This window comes from Populus nigra, chromosome 9 (genome assembly GCF_951802175.1).
Source record: "Populus nigra chromosome 9, ddPopNigr1.1, whole genome shotgun sequence".
NCBI classification, from domain to species: Eukaryota; Viridiplantae; Streptophyta; class Magnoliopsida; order Malpighiales; family Salicaceae; genus Populus; species Populus nigra.
The window spans coordinates 16,532,805-16,543,713 of NC_084860.1; the positions used below are offsets into that span (position 1 = coordinate 16,532,805).

A 10,909-nucleotide genomic window follows, 5' to 3' on the forward strand; every position below is an offset into this window, starting at 1 on the left:
TTAAAATTACTTTTAAATATACAAACAAATAAGGTATTAGATCTGGATCAAATTAGGATAGATTAAAATTGTGCCATGCGAAGAGCGATGGCTGTCGATTTCCTTCTATAAATACGGATACAAACTCCCCCAATTAGACCACAATACTCATTCTTGCTACCACTACTATTAATTCTTCTAATCATGTCGGCCACTATGTTGCAAGTAGCTGAAGGCCTCCTTGCTTTGCCAGGAGCCAAGCATCTTCCACACATCTATAAGGATCCCATTTCCAATCTTCCAACCCTCCCTGAGGCTCAGGTATCTGATAGCTCCATCCCCATCATTGACCTGGAAGCCCTTCATGGTCCTCGCCGCTCCGATATTGTCAAACAACTTGGCCAGGCATGCCAGCACAGAGGTTTCTTTGCGGTAGGAGCTTTTTTTTTCTTTCTTTTTTTTGAAAATTTTTCTGTTGGAGTTTATACTCGATGCTAGTTGTGCTAAATGGTATATGGTGGTGCTAGTTTATCATGAATGGAAGGAATAATTTTCTTGAAAACTGGTTATAGCACCATGACATCTGCCCAGAACTAGGAAAGTGGAGAAGATAAGGAACCACACATGAAAAAGACAAGAATCCATTGCAAATACACAGCAAAGTAACAGCGCAGGTCCACATAGGCCAGCTATCGAATACCTTGTGGACATAGTATAGAAAAGGCCATAATAGTACAACTATGGACAGATTACAAGAAGGGTTAAACAGAAAATGAAAGAAAATAATTCTTGAAAATGACCAAAAACAAAGCAAAATAAATCCTCTTCTGGATTACTTATGGGAAAAGAAATTATGCAAAATCTGCTATCTTCCAGAGTAATATAGTGGTCCTCTTATATGGAATTTTCATGGGAAGACATACAGTGTTTGGCAGTTGTTTCTGATGACCTTTAGCATCAACTTTGCCTCTCGCAGCATGCTACTGTTCTTGCTGTTAATTTTTTTATTTTAGCAGTGGTTGTAGTTTGGTGTACTATATTCTCTTTGTATATGCTTGAAATCTAGCTAGTTCTAACAACTCTATTGTTTTTCCTCCTTGTCAGGTGAAGAATCATGGAATTCCAAGGACAACGGTTAGCAACATATTCGACACAACAAGAGAATTCTTTCATCTGCCAAAGGAAGAAAGAATGAAATTCTACACTCCTGACCCTAACAGTGACATCAGGCTAATGAATGCTTATAAAGATGAGGTTGCAAATGTCTTTGTAGCAAGGGAATCGTTGAAGTTCCATTGTCACCCTGTTGAAAATTACGTGAATAAATGGCCAACAAATCCTCCTTCCTTCAGGTAAACAAATGCTAGCACATTTTATTATAATCTTTTTCTATAAAAATTCCTTTGTCGTAATTGTCCCATCTGGTTCTTCGACAAACCCCTGACTTGCGTGAGTCATGGAGGGTGTAGATAAGATAGTCTTGGCAGGCACCGATGCCCCTAGCACCAGCCCATTGGAGATTTTATAGTAATAGTAATTAGATTGTTTGGTGCTGCATGTGTGTTAACATTTGATTGCTGACAGGAAGTATGCCGCCGAGTATTTGACAAATGTGAGGAGGGTGGAGATAACACTACTTGGTGCAATATCAGAGAGCTTAGGCCTGGAAAGAGATTATATAGAGAAGAAATTGGGTGGACATTATGCATCTTTGAACTACTACGGAGCTTGTGAACAATCAGATCTCGAGCTTACTTATGGAGTGCGTGCCCATACTGATCCAACTATAATAACTATTCTATTGCAAGATGATGTGCCTGGACTTCAGGTTCTAAGTGAGGGCAAATGGATGGATGTTAATCCCATTCCAGGCACAGTGGTTGTCCATGTTGGAGATCTGCTGCAGGTGATCATTTATATCTTTTCATATATAGTACTTTTAAGCTAGGTTTCCTTAATTGCTATTGACATTCAAAGCCCTATTCAGGGAAACTACAATTAATTGTAGTATTAATAACTTTCTATATGACACTTGACTCTGTAGAAAAACACAACAAAATATTTGATTTTAACATTAATAAATGAAGGTACCATGTACATGTCATAAGTCTTTTCATATCAATTTTATGGTGTTTATACAATAAACATGAGTAGTTATTCAGTGAAAACCATAAAATTTCTCGATTTTCAAAGTGTATATGCGGCTTCCCAAAATCTTCGAAAATCCCAAACTTCCCCTGAACTAGTTATTTTCTGGGTACTTTTACGAAATGCTTCTCCTTGAATAAGAAAAACTACAGTCAGACCTTCCAATTCTACAGCTTTGGATCTGTCACTGTATGTTTGTAGGTAAAAATACTAGCATGCTACGTCTTGCTCTCCTTGTTGTGATAATTACTTTTTTCTCTTGTGTTTCTTTTGTATCAGGCAATTAGCAATCATAAATTCAAGAGTTTGCTCCATCAAGCTATGGTGAATTGTGAGAAGGAGCGTATGTCCATCGCCTCGTATTGCTATCCATCATCTGATGCCATGATTGGACCTCCTAAGAAGTTGATAGACAATGATCATCCTGCTGTCTATAAAGATTTCACGTTTAAAGAATTCAGTGAGCAAATGTGGAAAGTAATAACTTTTACTGATACGCGTTTGGACTCGTTCAAGTGTTCTCCTGCCTGACCCTCAGCTTCTGGATAGCATATGCACTTGTATAATAAGAGAACATGTAGCAGTTTTGCTGAATAATAAATATCTTTTAGTTGTTTTTAGTAAATAACTAATTTACACGGCAAGCTATACTGTAGTATGAATAAAAAAATTGAATAATTTTTTTTTTTTAATGAATGTTCATGTTACATGAAATTATATGATATTATTATTAAATTAAGGTTAATCAATCAAATCTCTTAATCTAAATTCTTATCTAAATTTACTTTTTATCTAAACCAAATTTAAAATAAAAATATGTAAAAATTGCCACATAAACCAATAACTCATTTGAATTTGTAAAAAATATATTTAACTTAAAACAATAATTTAAGTGTCATAATTTAATTTTAATTTTTTTTTTTGCAGATATAAATAAATCAAATTACTGAAATCAAAAAATTAAACACTTATCCATCATATAAACCTTGTTATCAAATACAAGCTACTTGGATTTTTTATTACTAGCCATCCCACCACACGGTAACACAGCAGCTTCCACCCGTTCCTCTCTTCCCTGTGGCGGCACCGCCAGCCACCACTAACCATCCATTCTTCTCCACCACGTTACCAAACCAGATCATCCACCAGAAAACACCACAAATTGACCCACCAACACCAGCAGCTCCACCCCACGACCAGCAGCCAGCGACACCTCATTCACACCAACCATCAGCTAAAAAAACTCATCTTCACCAACACTGAACAACAACAATGCCTCTATCTCCTCCACCTGAAAGAACAAAGACCCATTAACCCGAAGAGACCCTTCAAGCTCCAGTCGATGTCCCACTCCAGCAGCACCAGCAAACCAAACCAGTCCCCATCATCATGAACCAAGCTAACCCACATTGTCCTCCGACTCTCACGCTATTGTCTCTTCTTTCCTTCGCCAACCACCAAAAGAAACAGCCCCGCTCCAGCCACACGGCAGCAGCGAGAAGTTTGAACTAAATCGCCACTCCAATCGACCAGGTTCTGCTCCTTCTATGGCAGTGATGAAAAACAGCTAAACCAGAAGACAGAAGACGCAGCGGGGAGAGAGAGAGAGAAAATTAAAACTGACTGTTTATGTTAATTATTTGGATTTGCAGGTGATGGTGAAATTCATAGATAGCATAAAAAGAAAGAGGATGAAGAGCTGTTTTCGATCCCACTAATTTCCCCTTTTTACCGGCAGCAACGCGTGGATTCACGTACGGGCAGTGGTGATGGCGTATGAAGCCCACGTGCCGCCACAGCTCTTGCACTTCTATGAGTTCCAGCGGTTCTTCCATCATATTCCAACCATTTGGTTTTTTATCCAGAAGACGATTTGTTTAATTGTGTTTGATAATGTTCTATAATTGTAGGGTGTGTTTTAATTAGTGAAATAAAGGGCCTGTGTTAACTCTTAGCGTGTGTTAGAACATACAACAAACAAAAGAAACATATATAAAAATTTTTTGCATGGTTAGCATTTTACATAATCATTGTTTTATACATTTTTTTTTTAGTAAAAAATACTTTATATAGGTTTTATTATAGTTTTGAAACCGGCCCGGCCCAGCGAGTCGATCCAGAACCCTGTTGACCCAGGGCTGGAACGGGGCCGGTTGAAAAAAAAATAGAGAAAAAAAAACCCGGTGACCCAGTTGACCCGGTAAGACCGGGTTAAAAACCGGGTTGCAACCCGTTGACATTTGTTTTTTTACTAAAACGACGTCGTTTATATTTTTTTAAAAAAATTGATCCAGGTGACCCAGTGACCCGGTTAAAACCCAGAACTCGGCCCTTAAACCAGACCAGGTCTAAAAACTACAAGATGCATGCCAGTGCGCTGCCGCGGGCTTATAAAATAAATATATTTAATAGTGTTATAATTGTGAACTAGCGCTAGATAAGTAATAAAAACTAAAGGTATGATGAAGCCAATATTTCATGACGGAAAAAAAAGTTGTGTTGGTGATCAAAACTTAAAAACTAAACAAAATAATTTGTAGCAATCCACGGTGTTTTAGGAAGAAAGATACAGTGCTTTCGCCACATGATTTAGCTTTTCTGTTAATAAAAAACAAAAAAAAATTACAAAGCTAAATTCTCAACGAACTTAATATTTTTTTAAAAAACCAACAAAGATAATTTTGGAAGGAAAAAAACCCATGAGGAAAAACGTTGTAGCAATTGACAATATTTTGTGAGGAAAACTACAGTGTTTTCCCTAATAAAATAAAATAAAAAACCATTTAGATAAATACTATAGCAATCCATAGTGTTTTGTGAGAAAAACTACAACGCTTTCCTCATATGATTTAGCTTTATTGTAATTATAATTCTTAACCAACTTAATATTAAAAAAATGAACAAAGATAATTTTAGAAAAAAATTAAAAAAAATCATATAGGAAAACACTGCAATAATTCACAGTATTTTAAAGAAAAAAATTACAAAGCTAAATTCTTACTCAGCTCAATATTAAAAAAAAAATCAAATCGACAGAGATAATTTTAGGAAAAAAAATATTAAAAAAACACAAAAAATGAGGAAAATCATGTTAGAAACACTGTAGCAATTCATGGTGTTTTATGATGAAAGCTAAAGTGTTTCCCCACATAATTTAACCTTATTTGTAAAGACTTGTAATTGTAATTTTTAATAATATTTTGTGAGGAAAGCTACAGTGTTTTCCCCACATGATTAAGTTTTATTATAAAATTAAATTCTAATCAACTCAATATTAAAAAAAAATCAATGAAAATAATTTAGAAAAAAAAATATTACCAAAAAAGAAAACACAAAAGAAACTGGAAAAAAACCATATGAGGAAAAATTGTATGAATCCATAGTGTTTTGTGAGGAAAAACTTGTATTTACTTGTAATTGCAATTCTTAACCAGCTTAATATTTAAAAAATAAAATTGATAAAGATAATTTTGGAGAAAAACATAACAAAACAGAAAAAAACCATATGAGAAAAAACATTGTAGCTATCCACAGTAATTTGGGAGGAAAGTTATAGTGCTTTCCTCACATAATGTAACTATAATTTTTAACCAGCTCAATATTAAAAAATAAAATAAAAAAATAATTTCAGAAAAAATCATAAAAAAAATAAAAACAAAAAAAACCATGCGAAGAAGCACTGTAGCAATCAACAATGTTTTAAAAAAAAATTACAAAACTAAATTTTCAATCAACTCAATATAAAAAAAATCAACAAATATAATTTTAAAAAATAAAATAGAAAAACTATGTGGGAAAACATCGTAGCAATCCATAGTATTTTAAAGGAAAAAAATTACAAAGCAAAATTTTTAACCAACTCAATATTTAAAAAGTAAAATCAACCAAGATAATTTAAAAAAATTAAATGAAAAAAAAAAGAAAAAAAAAAGCAAAGTTGGAAAAAAAGTAATTTTAGAAAAAAAAGAGAGGAAAAATTGAAAAAAAAATGAAAAAATACAAAAAACAAAAGGGAAAAAAAACATTGTGGATTACTATTGTAATTCACGGTGCTTTTAGGTGTGGGGAAACAATGATTTCCTCACACTCTTTAGTTATATGTATAATGGGCTTTATAACATGTTTAGATAGCCCATCAAAAAAATTCATCCAACTAAAAGTGCTATTAAATCTATATATAAAAAAATTCATTATTTTTTATATTTTTTAAAAAGAACAATCACAAGGTTTTTTTTTTAATAAAAAAAAAACTAATTTTTAATCATTGTAGAGTTTATTTAAAAGTTCAACCCTCAATTATTTTAACTTTTGAGTTAGTAAATATCGTGGTTAATATTTTTAACTTTAGGATTAATAAACATGAAAATGAAGATAGATGATTCTATTAGAGAATCTTGTTCGCTAAAACATGAAATTATTTTCTCATAAATCAATATTTCATAAATAATTAACACAATCAACATGTTTAATTTCTAGTATACATTTGCATGGAAAATGCACAGGAAAACGTAAAACCATATGTAAAATTTGCATGGTCAATTCAATCGACATTGAAAACTTAGCTTTTAATTTCCAACGATACTTTGAATTATCTTTCATTATCTCTTACATCACGGCCAAATTCAATTGGTATTGTGGTCTATCAAAAATGGCAAAGTTGTCCAAATAAAAAAAATAAAAAATATGAAACTCTACAGGTAGATGTAGCAAGTAATAAGTGGAAAGTGATTTTAGAATTTGATGAGTGATTATTCAATAATCATTCTTCATTATTAATTGAGATTATATTAAAAAAAATTATTATTTTGTGTCTCATTGTTATTCAAGAAATTTCAATCTCTGTTACTATGTTACTAGAAAGTGTTTGAAAATATAATAATAGTTATTTTTTAAAGTATTTTTTTTATTTAAAAATACATTAAAATATTATTATTTTTATTTTTAAAAATTATTTTTAATATTAACAAATCAAAATTATCTGAAAATCATCAAAATAAATATTAATTTAAAACTAAAAAAAATAAAAAAAATAATTTTTTTAAAATGATTATTTCAATTTAATGAAATGAAATTTAATCAACATTAACAAATTCTTTTTGAAGTCTAGAATTTTCATTAAGAAAATATAGAAGTAAACTAAGAATTACAGAAGGGCTTTCGGATTTTTTTTTTATTATTATTATTAAGTCATGGGGTTTAATTTGAATTACTTTTATTAGTTTTAAGCCCCCCGTTGGAGGCTGATCTAGAACTATTTTGACAATTGAAAAGACCAGGCATGTAAGGTGTGCCTTTCGAGGAAAATATATTTATTTTGATGGCGTTTGATTTTTTGACTTCCATAGTTTCCAGTCAATATTCTTATCTTTTATAATAATTTAGCAACACTGACAGTACATTATAAGGTACCGAAACTTAAATTATGAGACTTGTCTATGCTCTGGATGTGGCTGTGTGAGCCTTAATTAATATATATATATATATATATATATATATATATATATATATATATATATATCCATTCCTATGAAGATCATGGTAAAATAAGTAAAAAATAATTACTACTACTTTGAAGCTAAGGTATTGACAATCGGAAAGCATTGCTTTTGAATATTGATTTCAGCCATGTTTTTTCAAATTAATAAGTATCAATAATATTACTTTAATTATATATAATTAATAAATAATTTTATTAATATCAAATATATTAAAATATAATTGATTTTTCTAAATGATTTTTTTTATTAGAGTGTATTGACCAAATTCATTCTCTAGATGTATACGAATACATCACTTTGTAGCAAAGGATCATGGAATGGAGACAATTCTATGCCTGAGAAGAAGAACAACACAGCAAAAACAAAAGCCTGCGACGCCGGGATGTTTGTCTTGACGGCAGTCACTAAAATCTAAAATATTTATACCATTCCAAGAAAGATCATAGAGTCCAATTAAGGATTTATACTTGTGTTTAATAAAAATTTACAGTTGGACTTTCCTGACCTACTTGGACTCTTTCTTTTTCTTTTCTTTTTTCCCAGCAAACAGCCTAAATTTGAATTAATTTTAAACGCAAAAACATATTACCATATAAACTAAAAACTATTTAATAAAAAAAATATCTTTGCTTTTTACAAATTTTTTAATTAATACACCTCAACAATAAATAAATTAAGATAATGTTTAATGGGTGCCTTGGAGACACCATTAGCTTTTTCCTTGTTTTATTTCTCATATCTAATTTAAAGTATAAAATTCAAAACTATATATGGAGTTAAATATATTTTTATTTTTTTGGCAAACATTATACTAGAAGCTTGTGTAAATGTAGACATACTATGCCTTTGGGATTTTCCACAATTCCCTCATTTTTTCGCCATCCTTCTATCTAGAACTACTATATATTTTGAATCTTGAAAAACATGCACGATATGACATAATTTGGAGAAGAAAATGTTATTTTGATGGCGTTTGATTCCTGCAATTTGGAGGACAATATGTTCCTTTCCTTTTTAATAATCTCATAAGTCTCCTACATGTAATTAATAAAGCTTAAATAGTAAAAACTCCTCTAGAATGTGAAGACATGAGCAGTCATATTTTTTTTATTATTCAAGAATATATTAATCCATAAATTCTTGGAATTATAAATTAAAACTGACCACTAATTATCCACAATTATGAAGTTCATAGGAGTAGTAAGCAAACAAATAATAAAAATTTCACAAACTATCCGCCAGAGAGAAGAACATAATAATTAATTAGTCGTGGAGCATTATTTCAGAAAATCAATGGAAACGTCTTTACTTGAGTGATATCTCATCTTGGAAAAAAAAAAACAATAGCATACGACAGCGTGGACCAAATTGTTACATGCAGCTGATTATCGGTTCGGTTCAAAAGATTTGTTCAGATAGTAGAATGAAAGTTTCTGCTGTGCAATGCTTCAAAGATAAGGTTGAATATTGCTACAACAACTTCAACTTATTGGTTACTTAATTCTTTTGGACAAAGGAGAATGTTTATGTTGATTTAATTTATTCACACAAAATAAATTAAATTCGACTAAAATCATAGTAATTTGAAATCATGCAAGAAAAATGTTTCTTGATCTTATGGTCTATATAGGATTGTAGTAGTAGTGGTGGTTCAAAGTGTTTTTTTTTTTAGAAATTATACATCAAAAGAAAGTTTTTTGATTTTTTTTTAAATTATGTTTTACATCATCACATCAAAATGATTTGAAAATATATAAAAAAATTATTTTAAACAAAAATAAATTTTAAAATTTTTTAGAATACGGTTTGCACCGCGTATCCAAACATACTTTTAATAAATGATAATCAATGGTCAAGAAATTATTTTAACTCAAATATTTATATTATTAGGTGAATGAATAGTTTTATATTATTTTGTTACATGTCTTTACATAAAAGTTTTTAAAGTTAAAGTTTTTATGAACTCATTAGAAGAAAATAATAGTGGTGAGTTTTTAAATTAATTATCTTTTAATTATTAATTATTTGGTTGTTTAAAACTTGGTTTAATCTAAAATCTTAAATTATTAAGTGAAAGTCTAATAAATAATTCTATACAACTTTTTAATAAACCTCTTTAAATAAAAATAAAAGTTCTTGAACTTAAACCTTGCATAAATCCATAATTATTTAATACTTATATTTATAAATTTAATTAGAAGAAAAAAAGAGTAATAAAATTCAAATTCCTCATCACGGGGTTATTAAATATATAATATCATTTTGATATCTTGGTAAATAACTCGAGAACTTAACTAAGTAATTGGATAAAACCCACCAAAAAATTTTACTGCACAATATAACTTATAATTTTACACTTAATTAACGATTTCAGACTTACGGATAATACTGATTATAAAAGATAACTATTTTTTTTAAAAAAAAAAAGTTTATTGCAAATAAAACTTATAATTATAGTGTTGTCCTGATCAATGGAGAACATATTTTTAGATGTTAACCTACTTGATAGACAAGTCTTGCAAAAAAAGTATCATTTCGATGCTTTCAGCAACTTGAGAATTTCATGCTCAACAAGTCTCCGAGTGGGCTTAACTAGCCATCCGCAATCTTTTGAATAGTCTGGACGACAAACCGGATCGGTGGCGTATAGCTGAACACGAGTACAAGACTTTTCTCCATTACAAATAATGGTATGCCTCAAATTAACGTGTAGGTGTAGATTAAACGAAGGCTTCTCTGAATGGGAGGAACAGAGAAATTCAATTCCGTGAAATCTTTTGGTGGCTTGAAGAAGGCCCGAATCAAAAGCCTTCGGAGATCCGTTTCGGGCATAATGGCTTTAAAATTATATTCCACAAAAGGTAGTTTCCTGTAGAAGCTTAGGAGGAAAAGCTTACAACATAGTTATAAAACAACGTTGTTACGAGAGAAACAAAAATACTATATCTCATTAAGGCTAGATTTCATCAAGGTTTTAATTCACAGATCAATTGAATTTATCCGGTTTAATCTTCATGATCAAATCTAACCTGAAAGACCCGGCGGCGCTGAGTTCTGTAGCAATAATCAAAGGGCGAAGAGATCCTCGATTGCGGCAACTGCAAGGCATTCATTGTAGTCCAACAAAATTAATTCTGTATCTTCGAGTCCACTAAACAATTCAAAAGGTGGACAAAATGACAATTCACCTGGACTGGCACCACCAAGTTGGGGGCCAGCAAAACAGTAGCCCCCTCGATGGTTGCTTCCTACTATAAATACGGGTATGCATACATATTCTCTTC

The 10,909-nt window shown here is 31.0% G+C and overlaps 1 protein-coding gene across 1 annotated transcript; it reads left to right on the forward strand.

The window, feature by feature from the left end:
* The first annotated feature begins 113 nt into the window (after window positions 1-113).
* Window positions 114-2,819, forward strand: LOC133703026 (protein DMR6-LIKE OXYGENASE 2-like). The gene is made up of 4 exons (XM_062127414.1): window positions 114-411; window positions 1,084-1,331; window positions 1,564-1,885; window positions 2,407-2,819. The coding sequence occupies exons 1-4, from the start codon at window positions 184-186 to the stop codon at window positions 2,656-2,658; spliced, it is 1,050 nt and encodes a 349-aa protein (XP_061983398.1). The 5' UTR covers window positions 114-183; the 3' UTR covers window positions 2,659-2,819.
* Window positions 2,820-10,909: the final 8,090 nt, after the last annotated feature.